The 13,050-nt window shown below is 33.4% G+C and overlaps 1 protein-coding gene across 2 annotated transcripts in view; it reads right to left on the bottom strand.

Annotated features, from left to right (window-relative positions):
- Positions 1-1,251: 1,251 nt before the first annotated feature.
- Positions 1,252-13,050, bottom strand: part of OGFOD3 (2-oxoglutarate and iron dependent oxygenase domain containing 3) — a 53,842-nt gene continuing 42,043 nt past the window's right edge. For both annotated transcript variants that reach the window (XM_051995649.1, XM_051995650.1), the window contains 3 exons: positions 11,202-11,355; positions 8,908-9,031; positions 1,252-1,448 (listed from right to left, as the gene is read on the bottom strand). In XM_051995649.1, coding sequence (XP_051851609.1) covers positions 1,312-1,448; positions 8,908-9,031; positions 11,202-11,355 — 415 coding nt within the window. In that variant the 3' untranslated portion in view covers positions 1,252-1,311. The remainder of the gene's footprint in view (positions 1,449-8,907; positions 9,032-11,201; positions 11,356-13,050) is intronic.

Raw genomic sequence — 13,050 nt, 5'->3', positions numbered from 1 at the left:
TATACATTACTAAACTGGTAAAGACCAGGTGAACAGGATCTTAAGAGAAGTTTTTTGTTTGAGTAAAATGAAAATTCTCAATTTTTGACAGAATCTAAAAAGTAAATCTTTCTATTAAATTCAAAAAGTAATTAACATTACAAATGTCAGTTTGGATTTTACTTGAATTTACTCTTTTTAACAGTCCTTAAAATATAGTTCTTCTGATTAGATGAATTTTTTTTAAATTCTGTAATATTTTAAATGATACAAACTCCTGACAAATGAAGTTCTGCACAACCATTATCTGTGCTCTCCTCCTTTCAAATTTGGCATGTTATTTTACACTTTTACTATTACATGTCCACAAGATCCTTACAAAGACATATTTTTCTAATGAATATGTTCGTTGTTTTTTTCTGTCAAATATCATCTGAACAAAGCTTAAATAAAATACCATTCCTATAACCAGAATAAACTTGTACAAAAACAATGAAAATTATGGTGTGTTTTGGCTAATAGAAATGTGTTTATTTAGAGTCATTCAAAGTAAAAAAAAAAAAACTTTATTTCAAACTTGGGTTGTTTTTTTCTGCCCAAACTATGAGAAGAACTAATTATTTCACCTATTACTTAAGACAAATTGAGATCCAGGAAAGACCTTAACCAAGATTGGCCCATTGTATCTGGGGTAATCTCTAGTGTCCAGACCCAAGTCTTAACCCTGGACTCAGATGACAGGAGGAGCCCAGCAAAGCTGCCCAGCCTCACTTAAAACCAGTTCAATTGCAAGTCAAGACATCATCTTCCAGAAGTTACTGGTTCCTTGGGAACAACAACAAGATACTTAAAGGTTAATTGTTGTATTTATTTGTTCCCCCAAGCAAGAAGACTAAAAGCTATGTTTTTATGGGTAATGGATATGTTAAAATAGGGTTAACATTTTAATTGGTCTTGAATAGCCCTAAAATGGTTCTCCAAATCTTGAGTATGGTCATCTAAAAAAACAGTCTGCCTATGCAGAATGGGAATTTCCAAATAAGTAACATTATATACATTCCCCCAAAATGTAGAATGTCAATTGTTTTAGTTAGGCAGTGGTAGACAATTATGTTCAGTCTTAGAATTTTTTCTCTATTTCTCAAATGAGTAAATATAGTTTCTCAATGAAAAGTTCGTTGTTCCTCTTACAGTATGTTCCTCATACATACTTAAATATTTATAAAATAAAATTCACTGTAAATAAGTGATACGTTAAATATGGCCATGGAGTTTTTAAATTCAAATTTATCACTTTATTATTTCAAACCATGAACCCACAAGGCCCTTATCTTAAAGATATGCTGGGTCCCCAATACCATGGTCAGGATTGCAGGTGAAAGAGATGGTAATTGCATAACGAGTACCCCAATGGACTTTCTCTACCTGATGGAGATTTTCTGAACCCGAGGTGAAGAAGGAGACTCGACCTAAAAGAAGCAGAAAGCAATATCATTACTGAAGACAAGGCAGATAATACTTGAAGGATGACTGGCTATTTGAAAAATGCTATCATTTGGACCACTGAATATTTGTGTATGAAGAACTCCCATAAAAATAACTAATTTTACTTAAAGAGAGCTACTAAAAAAAGTTAATGTGCAGAGGATAAAATGCTTTAATTTTACAAGAGAAAAATCAGATAAAGGAATGAAAAAACAAACCCAGAGAAAAGAATAGGAACACAAATTCTTTTGGGGGACAAAGTCCAAGACTAGAGTGACCAAGGTTTTAGATTATATATTGACATTTATAAAACTAGACTTTGAAAGGATTGTAGGATTTTGGCAGTTTATTAGAATCTAAATGAAGCCAGATACTATATTAAGACACCATGGTAAAATTTTTAAAGTATACTATTTAAAAAGAAATAAGGAAAATAACCTATAGATTCTGCCATCAAACCCAGGGGTTATTCAGAAGATCACCAGAATCCATGGACAGAAAACAAGGCATGAAATAGCCCAGGGCAATTGGAAATAGCCCAGAGTCTGGCCTGAAGTCAGAGATACTCAGTGGTGGGAATGCTCCCAAACCACTGGCAGAAGATTCCTAGGCAAAGACCACCCTGGAGTAACCTCAAAAGCCCAATGATGGGAGCCTCATATGGGACAACCCCAGAAGCCAGTAGTAAGGAGAAAGACCTAAGATATAACCTAATGGGGAGCATCCCTGGAGCTCTGTGACTAAAGGGAGGTTCCAATACCAGAAGAGCATTGGAGTTCCTTGAAGATAGGAGCTAGTCTTAGTCAATCCATTTGGAATAAAGCAGGGCCTGCTAATGCTATTCAGAAGCATGAGAGCAGAACCTGAACAAAGCAGTCTTTCTTTAATCCCCAAACTGGACAGCAAAGATGCTAAAATGAGCTAACCAAGAAAAATATTTAATATCATGAGAAAATACCTTGTACCTGGAAATAGCTGGGGCTCAACTTGGACTCACAAGAAAAAAATAAGTCCTGGCCCAAAAATTACAACATTATCTAGAACAAATAAAACAGGAGATACTAAATGGAATGCTTAAGGAAGAAAAAAATGGCAAAGAGTGGAACAGTGGAAAATCCCAACCAAGTAAGGAATTATTAGAAAATCAGAATAGCCAAGTAGAAATCAACAACTAATTATGACAAGAAACATATTTTTAAAAAACTGAAAAAATATAAGATTATAATATAAAAAATAAATAACATGAAAAACAGATCAAGAAGCAATTTAAGAATTATCAGATCACCTGAAAATCATGACCAAAAATGCAAAAGCTAGGCATTGCATTCAAGAAATTATAAAAGAAAATTGCCAAGAACTTAGAACCAGAGGGCAAAGTAAAAATGGAAAGAAATCACTAGTCACTTCTTGAAACCCCCTTAATATAAAATAACTCCCCAGAATGTTATAACAAAAATCTAGAGCATTCAGGTCCAAGAAAAAAATATTACAAGCGGTCAACAGAAAGAGTTCATCTCCCAAGGAGTCAGAGACAAGACTACCTAAGATTTAGCAGCTAACACTTTGGAGAGATGAGCTTAGAATCTCCGAAAGGCAAAAAGAAAAACTCTTACAAACCAAGAATTATCTACTGTAGAAAAACAAGTGCACTTATATATGCTTGATAGAATTGTAAACTAATTCAGCCATTCTGAAAATCAATTTAGAAATATACCCCCCCCCAAAAAAAAAAAAAAAATATATATATATATATATATATATATATATATATATATATATTCTTTGACCCAGAAAGACCAATATTAGACTTATATCCCAAAAAGATTAAAGAAAGAAGAGAGGAACCATGTTTACAAAAATATAACAAGACTTTTTTTGTGGTGGCAAAGAACTGAAAATTAAAGTATACCCTCATTGTGGAATATTTAAGAAAACTCTGCTATAAGAATATAATGTAATATATTGTAACATATGAAATGATGAAAAAGATGATTTTATAGGAAAGTAGGACTGCTTCTATAAACTGATTTGGAATGCAGTGAGCAGAATTAAGAGAATAATTTATAGTGACAACATAATAGAGAAAAACAACTTTAAAAGACTTAAATTCTTTATCAAAACAATGATAAACTATGAGTCCAGAGAACTCAAAATGAACCATATTAACAACCTCCTATCAGAGAAGTGATAAGCATAAAATTAAAAATGAGCTCTATGCATTTTTATTTGAAATAAATGCAGGAATTTGTTTTGCTGGACTGTGCATATTATGAAGATCTTGCTTTTCATTTTCTAAAAATTATTCTTTAACTGGGGGGAAAGTGGCACGGAAAGATACTGCTTGTAAAAATAAGTACTTTTTTTTAAAAAAAGAAAAAAACCTATACTTCATGTTTTCATGTTCTTATTCTCTCTCAGTTTTCTCAAATATTTTGTGATTATATATCATCCTGTCTTTCTGAAAGAAACAAAACAAAAACCAGACTCAAACATAATTAAGGCTATGTGAACTAAACTATTTTACAGGCACCAGAGTCTAACTAAACCCTTTCTTTTAATATATGAGCCCTCTGATATTACTAAAGAAAGACAGATTGTTTTTAAAATACACCAATTATTCAATACATAATATAAACACATAACCCAATGCTATTTGTGATCAAAGAAAGCAGTCCTGACATCACTAGCCATGGAAACAACATGAAAAACAAAACAAAAAAAAAATAGAATTTGCTGCAACATTCTAATTAGAAATACTTTATTGGCTTCCCAGTGACAGTCTTGAATTCATTCTCAGATACATCCTCGATAACTTGAGTGATACCAAGGCACTGGGGTATCCACTGAGTAATGCCATACATCAATTATATGGTCGAGTTTAACCATTCTACCACCACTACCACAATATGTGTAGGAGTTGTTGGGGGAAGGACAAACTCTAAGTCTTTCTTTAGATTGGTTATTAGAAACCAAAATTGGGGAGAAACCAGAATAGGGGGAAAAAACGGGTGTCAAACATCTTGCCTGTTCAGGTCACTTTTTTGTTGTCATTACTAGTGAGCATACTTTACTACTTTGTAAGACTGTTTTAAATGAAAAAGCTTATTCCTGGAAAAAGAAATGTCATTTTTATTAAGGTTTTTAAATGCTATACCTAAATTTTCCCCAGTAGTATATGTGGAAAGCTTTTTGGTGATTAGTGATTGGCTTAAAGTTTCTTTGAAAAAAAGTAGAAAAATATTAAAATAATGAAGTGTAAGAAAGTCAAACTAATTCTACTTTGGAATTAATTCTATATTCTACTGATTTCATGGTATAATTAATTCTATATTTGTTCAAGTCCCCTTTTCTTTTCTTTTCTTTTCTTTTTTAATAGCTTTTTATTTACAAGTTATGGGTAATTTTACAGCATTGACAACTGCAAAATCTTTTGTACCAATTTTTCCCCTCCTTCTCCCCACCCTCTCCCCTAGATGGCAGGATGACCAGTAGATGTTAAATATATTAAAGTATAAATTAGATACACAATAAATATACATGATCAAACTGTTATTTCGCTGTACAAAAAGAATCGGACTCTGAAATATTGTACAATTAGCCTGTGAAGGAAATCCAAAATGCAGGCAGGCAAAAATATAGGGATTGGCAATTCAATGTAATGGTTCTTAGTCATCTCCCAGAGTTCTTTCGCTGGACGTAGCTGGTTCAGTTTATTATTGTTCCACTGGAACTGGTTTGGTTCATCTCATTGCTGAAGATGGCCAGGTCCATCAGAATTGATCATCATATAGTACTGTTGTTGAAGTATATAAGGATCTCCTGGCCCTGCTTGTTTCACTCAGCATCAGTTCGTGTAAGTCTCTCCAGGCCTTTATGAAATCATCCTGTTGATCATTTCTTACCAAACAATATTCCATAATATTCATATACCACAATTTATTCAACCATTCTCCAATTGATGGGCATCTACTCAGTTTCCAGTTTCTGGCCACTACAAAGAGGGCTGCCACAAACATTTGTGCAGATATAGATCCCTTTCCCTTCTTTATGATCTCTTTGGGATATAAGCCCATTAGTAACACTGTTGGATCAAAGGGTATGCACAGTTTGATAATTTTTTGAGCATAGTTCCAAATTGCCCTCCAGAATGGTTAGATGTATTCACAATTCCACCAACAAGGTATTAGTGTCCCGGTTTTCCCATATTCCTTCCAACATTCGTCATTATCTTTCCCTGTCATTCTAGCCAGTCTGACAGGTGTGTAGTGGTATCTCAGAGTTGTCTTAATTTGCATTTCTCTGATTGATAATGTCAAGTCTCCTTTTCAATGCCCTTTAGTTAAGTTTTCGAATTCAGTTTTCCCCTCTGGGCTAGTTTAATTGTCAACCTGATAAAAGACATTGTAATTAAAATGAAAGGATTGCCATCTTCTAGACCATTAGCTCCAGGGTAAATATCAAGACACCTGGTGTTATCTTTAAGTCCTAAAATTAGTTCTAAGAAATTTATTGTCCCAAAACTATTCTTAAAATACTAAGGAAAGCAAACTTTCTCCATGCCAGAGACTCTATTAACTTTAATTCACTAACAAAAATTACAGAATACAGATGGATCCCATACATCAATCAGCATTATTTTTATGACAGAGGAGTAATCACTAGTTCCATGTAGCTACTAACCTAAAATACTCAAGTAATCTATTCATAATGTTCCTATCCCATGTGTCAGCTCTATAAACAATCACAGTGTTTCTCCATCTACCAAGTTCTGTTATTAGAAGTTTATAAAAATGAGCTATCTTCTCTCAAGATCTCAGACACAGCTGAGGCAGCCATTGACCTTCTTTATTAATAAGATAATGCTCAAAACTTTATTCTTCAGCTTACCTTAATTTCAATCTTAATGTGTATGTGGGGCATGATAGCAACTGAGGTTACACCCAGAGAGACTTTAGAAATTCAGGACTCTGATGTCATCAACCAACAGAAAAGCAATCAGGATTACAGTTGGGGAGAATATAGACTTTTTAACCCAACTGGGCAGTATCCAGTACAAATAGCTCTAATGTAATTACCAGATGATGAAGAGAAATCCCAAAAATGGTAAATAGAAGGGAATTAGATAGGTTAACTGCTTGGGGAAGAGGGTCTGCTTATATTTCCATAGGTGGACAAAGAATCAAATGGGTGACAATGAGACTGTCAAAAGAACTTTAAAATCTTCAGCTTTCAGTTCCTGAAAAACCAGCAACAATCATTGGATTTCCCGAGATGAAATAGAAAAAGAGAAAAACTTCAAAACAAAAGAGATTTAAGAAGCATCTGACACTGAAAGAGCATGGTTGACAATGAGACTATTAAAAGGACTTTTAAACTCTTCAGAGACTGTTTTAGTTCTTGAAAAACCAGCAAGAGTCATTGGATTTCTTGAGATGAAAAAATTGTTGATGAGACTATTGCAGTACTTCAGAGCTTACAGGAATTATTGGATTTCTAGCACATCAATTAATGGATAATGGAATACTTTTGGACTATTTCTAGGACTTATGGACATGTATAAATTTTCAGGTTGATTCATGTTATTTGTTACATTACTAGTAGCCTGTGTTATATTGCTATGTGCTTATGTATTTTATGTAATTGCAAGAATCATTGGATTTCTTGAGATGAAAAATTGTTGATGAGACTATTGCAGTACTTAAATTTTCATGTTGATTCATGTTATTTGTTACATTACTACTAGCCTGTGTTACCGTGTTTCCCCGATAATAAGACAATGTCTTATTATTTTTTTGGACATAAAAACACCAGAGGGCTTATTTTCAGGGGAGGGCTTATTTTAATGAACATTGACAGCAATTTTAATAAACAGGTAAATGTGAACAAAAAAAAGTACCTTTATTCAATAATGATCATGTCATCTTCTTCAACAACATCATCATAAGTGTCCATACCCTGAATTCCATCCTGGATGTCTTGCGCCTCTATTTCCTTCAGAAGAAGTGGACCCAATCTGTCATGTCCAGCAACATGTCATATTTAAATGAACATGTCTTGTCCAGGTAACCTGCTCGTAGTGCCTTGGCGACACAGCTGTCAGTAATTTTATCCCATGACTTCTTCACCCAAGTCATGACTTCTTGCAGACAGGGCTTCACAAAGTTTCCACGCTGATTTCTTTCCATTCTATTTTCAATGTAGTCATTGACTTCCATGCGCAAATGGTCCTTGAGGGTACCGTAATGTAGCGTGTAGCGCAGGGGATCATCTTCACTACAGTAGCAATCTCAATAGGGCTTATTTTCAGGGGAGGCCTTATTATCAGGGAAACATGGTAGATGCTTGCCGAATTCTTTACATTGACAAAATTATCATGTCCTCACAGTTACTGTATCTAATCAAAAGGTCAAGTTATGATGTCCCCCAGAGGTTTTTTCTTCTATAAAGAACCTACTACTTTTTTGCAAGTTCATTAGGAATTGTATATCTTATGGCAGCAAATTCTCTAGGAACTTTCACTACCTTATGGCATCTTTCTCCTTGTTATAATTAACTTCTTAAGGAATTTAGTCTGCCTTATGGCATCTCTTGTTTATTAGGAACTGAACCCCACCTTATGGTTTCTTCTCCCTTGTTAATAGTGAGTTCTGCTAGGAGACTTAGGCCAGTTCTTTCCCCTGGTTAATCACTAATTCGCCACCTTATGGTTTCTTCTCCCTTGTTAATAGTGAGTTCTGCTAGGAGACTTAGGCCAGTTCTTTCCCCTGGTTAATCACTAATTCGCTTTTAGAACTTAGCCCACTAGTCAATGATATAATAATAAAATCTTTGCTTCTTAATTTGAAGATGATTTAAGCTTACAATTTCTTTTGAGATACCTTGTGACAGTGGCCTGAAAATCCAATATACTTTGTGGTTCAGACCCTACTCCCCAACATTCAGTGGACTATATGGGGAGAGTCCTGAAACTCCAATATATTTCTGGGATTCAGTGTCCTATACCCCATCAATATATGTTTTGATAGCTGTACTCTACTCATACTCTTACTACTTGTGGGGCTAGATTTGGTGAACAAGAATGTAACATTTTAGGGAAAGCATCTTCTAAGAATAATTTTGATATTATAATTTTTAGTGAAAATTAAATTTGGGGACAAAAAAGAAAACAATAAAACAGAGTTAAAAAAGTGAAAAGATACCCCCCAAAATGTGAAATATCATATTAGAAAAACAATTGATCTATAAAATAAGTTGAGGAAAGATAACTTAAGAATTATTAGATTACCTGAAAGCCATGATCAAAGAGACTAGACATCTTATCAAATCCTCGACTGCATAAATCCAGAGGATAAAATAGAAATTGCAAGAATTCACTAATCACTCCTGAAAAAATACCAAAATTAAAACTTCCAGGAATATTATAGCCAGTAATTATAGACCTACCAACTTTAGGTTCCACAGTCTTGTTAAAACCCTCTTCCATGAACATAAATCTTCCTCCACCAAAGTCTTCCATATAATCTGAGAGATACAGCAGTGAGGTATAATCAAAGGAACCATATGTTACCTATAAACCAAAGAAACATGAATGGAATAATACTGTTTGCTAGTTATCTGTAGAAATGAAATCTCAAAAGCCATGTATAAGATTTTCCAATTCCAGTTCAGGACCAAATTGGACCTGACTTATCTGAAAGTTAATGAAAAAAATAAATAGCCCTCATTTTGGTAGCCCTTTCCAAATTTCTTGACAATTTAAAAGGGTTTATTGACAAAGTAATTCCCAAGATAGAGAGAAATTGATAGGTTATGATTTTTATTTAGATAGGACATGAGACTGGACATGAGCAATGGTATTTATATTCTCTTTCCCTTTTTCTGAACATAGTTAATCCAACTTGCTCTCACATTAGCAGCAGATCTGGTGAATTTTTTCAGAAGGTGGTCATGACCACAGACAATAAGCTACAATTCAAACTCTTTCTAAAGATCCTAGGAATCAGTCTGGTAAGAAGCTGGGCACAGCAGTTACCCTTACCTCATACTACCAGCAGATCTTGTGATTTTTGTCAGTAGAGAGACAGCCACAGGTATGACCACAAACATTAAGTTACAACTCAAACTTTCTCTAAAGGTATAGTGAGAGGTAGAGAAGAGATATATTCCTATATTTTGCTACTAATCTGAGCTCCTCTATTGTGATTCTCAAACTGTAACAACAGTTACATGGCAACAGAGCCATGTAAATTTCCCTCTCCGACTCTTCAAATAGCCAGTTAAATCCAATCAGATCCCAGAAAAGTCAAAGTCTAATCTAATTGCAAGGCCAGTGCAAAGCCTCCCCTTATTTCTCTTTCTCAAATTGGAGAGAGACCAGCATAGGAATTAGAGAAAGAAATGGCAAACACTCCAGTAAATTAGTCAAGAAAATCCCAAATCAGGTCACAAAAAGTCAATACAACAGAAATGAATGAAAAACAAAGTACAAGAACTTCTGAGAAGTTCACTTCCTCTCAGGCTACAGATGGTCCCAGAGAACAATAAACCCAGATGCTCTCCCCACAGCATCAGTATTCAGCTCTTTTCTAGAGAACTAGTAGCTGCTTAGCTCTCTGGCCCTGTCAGTATTTTATCTCCTACAAACAACTTCTCTTGGTATCTCCTGGGCTTTCTATCACTGATTTCTCCCTTTGTTCAAGTTTCTCTTCTGCTTCCTCTATCATTTATTTAGTCATCTTCCCTTGCTCTCTTGTAGTTTCTGCTGCAATTAGCTTATCTTTTTCCAATGCCTCAAGTGAGTACCTCCTCCTAAGTTGTGATTATCTTTAATTTATGAAGGGAAATTCAAAAGATTCAATTTTTTGATAAATATGACCCCAGTAGTCCTTATACATCCTGTATAATCTTCCCATACTTTCAAAATAATTATTTGATTCATAGTTTCTTAGTTATAACCTTCAAAATTCTGAGAACATTCACATAAAAATCAGCTGATAAACTACCATGCTCTGTGTCTATTATTACTCCTAGTCATTGCTCTGCCTTCAAACAAGTCCTCCACATTTTATCTGAGAAGCTAGATATTCAAATATTCACAGAAATATTCAAATATTCACAGACTCATACTCAGGTACTACTCAGGACCTCTCCTGGCCATTCCAACTCTAAAATTCTGTAACTCTATGGTATCTAGTATTGACTTGTAATTACTCATTCATTTATTTACTCATTTATTGTGTTTAAAAACTTTCATTATTATTTGACTTTCCACCTTATATATGTCTTGTCTCCCAAACTAGAATGCAAATTCCAAGGTTAGGTATGATTTCTTGTAAGTATTTTTCTGTACTTCCCATAGAACCTAATTCAGTAGCATGTATGTATTATTATACTCAATAAATATTTCATTAATAGTTATGCCCTATTTGCTTCTTTTGCTAATACAAGAAACTAGGATAAATCTCAAAATTGTAGGAAAGAAAATCCGGAAATATTAAACAATAAAAGATATAAAGAACATATAACATAGAGAATTAATAATCACAATAAGGAGTTTGCCCTTTGACCTACAATAAATTCCTGCCTTGATCTATTTCATAAAGTATCAAAGTATCATTTCTATATGTCATGTAAAAGATAATTCAATCAATATACAATTTAAGTCTTATGTTCAATATGACATATTAAAAAGGAAAATGTTTTACACACATACACACACACACATACATGCACCCCACCTTATCAATATGAGGATGCCAGTATTCATCATGAGTTGTCTTGGCCTCTGTACTATTTATCCGGGAGAAGAAGGTAGGTTTTGTCAGATACATGGATGAAAAGTTGATATCAAAAGCTTGACCAATTGCATGTTGAATTTTTTGCCTCACATCACTGTAAAAACAAACAAAACACAAATCTACTCACTTTAAAAGCAAACTCGATATGCAAAATAAATATTTTAATTATCTTTAACATGACTCCTATCAAATTTCATTAGTCTAGAGAAGTTCTGGGAAAGAAAGTCCCTCCTATATTAAAGCAGATCTGCAACTTGAATTTTCACTTGGGACACTAAGAGATTAAATGACTTACCAAAATTTATAACCAGTATTTCAAAATTTCCTGACTCTGTAGCCAAGAAAACAAATTAAAATTAATGTAAATGGAATCTGACTTTCCCATAGGAAAAAAAATGGTATAACAGAGACACAGTATAAAGAATATCAGTTTCAGAGTAAAACAAACAGGATTCTAGACTGGATTCTACCTCTATATCAACTATATGGTCTCAAGCAAATGACAATTTCTGAACTCCAGTTTCCATATAGGTTAAAGTATGGGTACTTACTATAAGGAGCAATGAAATAATGTAATAAAAGTGCTTTTTTATAGCCTATGTCTCTATGCTATTTTTTATACTGGAAGTATATTTTTAAAGATCATTTTATTTTTAATTGATTCCTTTAGTTGTAACATTATATACATTTTAAAAATATATCCCCTGGCATACCCATTGAGCACACCTTATATACAAGGATTTTGAAAGTGTATATTTCATACCCATAGATTCTCACCACTGAAAAGAAGGGAGAATGTTATATTTTCTCATTATTTCTCCAGAGCCAAGATTGGTCAGTGTAACCATGCTGTGTTCAGTTCTGTTCTTTCCAATTAATACTGCTGAAGTCACTATGTATATTATTTTTCTAACTAAAGTTCTGCTAACTTCACTTTTTTCAATTCATCTTTCTGTCCCTGTCACTTGATACTTGTGTTATTTTAGGAAAGTCAACTAACTTCCTAAGGCCTTAAGTGCTTAAACCTATGAACAGAGAGGAATGACTTCTAAGGTTCTTTCCAGATTTAAATCTTTGATGCTTGGATCCCATCCGAATTCCTGTTTCTTTTAATTCTTCACATTTAACATTTCTTATAGCACAATAATAGTCCATTATATTTAGGTAACAATTAGTTGAGCTATTTTCCAAATGAAAATGATGACCAATTTTTAAAAGAAATGGTAATGAATTCTATATTCTACTGTAAATAATATTTCGACCTAAAAGAAAGTTTTCTAACATATAATTAAACATGGCAACATAGTAATCCATCACATAAAATCACACTGATCTGAATAAAGGACAAACTTTTTTCATAAATCTAATTTATATGATCAGGATTATTTTTCATTACCAATATATTCCTTCTTTTCAAAACCATATATTTCCTTATAATTTCAAAAGAGACTCCATTTAAGTGACTTGGCATAGATAGCACCATGATATAGTATCCCAAATTTTTATTTTATTCTGTAATTTCTGCCTTATTTTTATTGCAACAACTTAGAACACATTAACATCAGATATGTAGAATTCATGAGGACTTATGAGTTGAGATTTTGAGAAGCATCATTACAGAAATTTAGAGAATTTAATATTTTTTGTTATTAGTTGTTATTTTTGGAAGAAGAAATTGATTTAGGGATATCTGATTTCCTGAAAAAAGATTCATTGCAAATTCCCTTTTAGCAAACAAACTAATTAATTAGTTTGACATGCATATTAAACACTTACTAAGACAAAGATA

This window comes from Antechinus flavipes, chromosome 4, assembly GCF_016432865.1.
Source record: "Antechinus flavipes isolate AdamAnt ecotype Samford, QLD, Australia chromosome 4, AdamAnt_v2, whole genome shotgun sequence".
Lineage (NCBI taxonomy): Eukaryota > Metazoa > Chordata > Mammalia > Dasyuromorphia > Dasyuridae > Antechinus > Antechinus flavipes.
The sequence above is the reverse complement of the archived record's forward strand: the minus strand, read 5'-3'. Positions and strand labels throughout refer to the sequence as shown.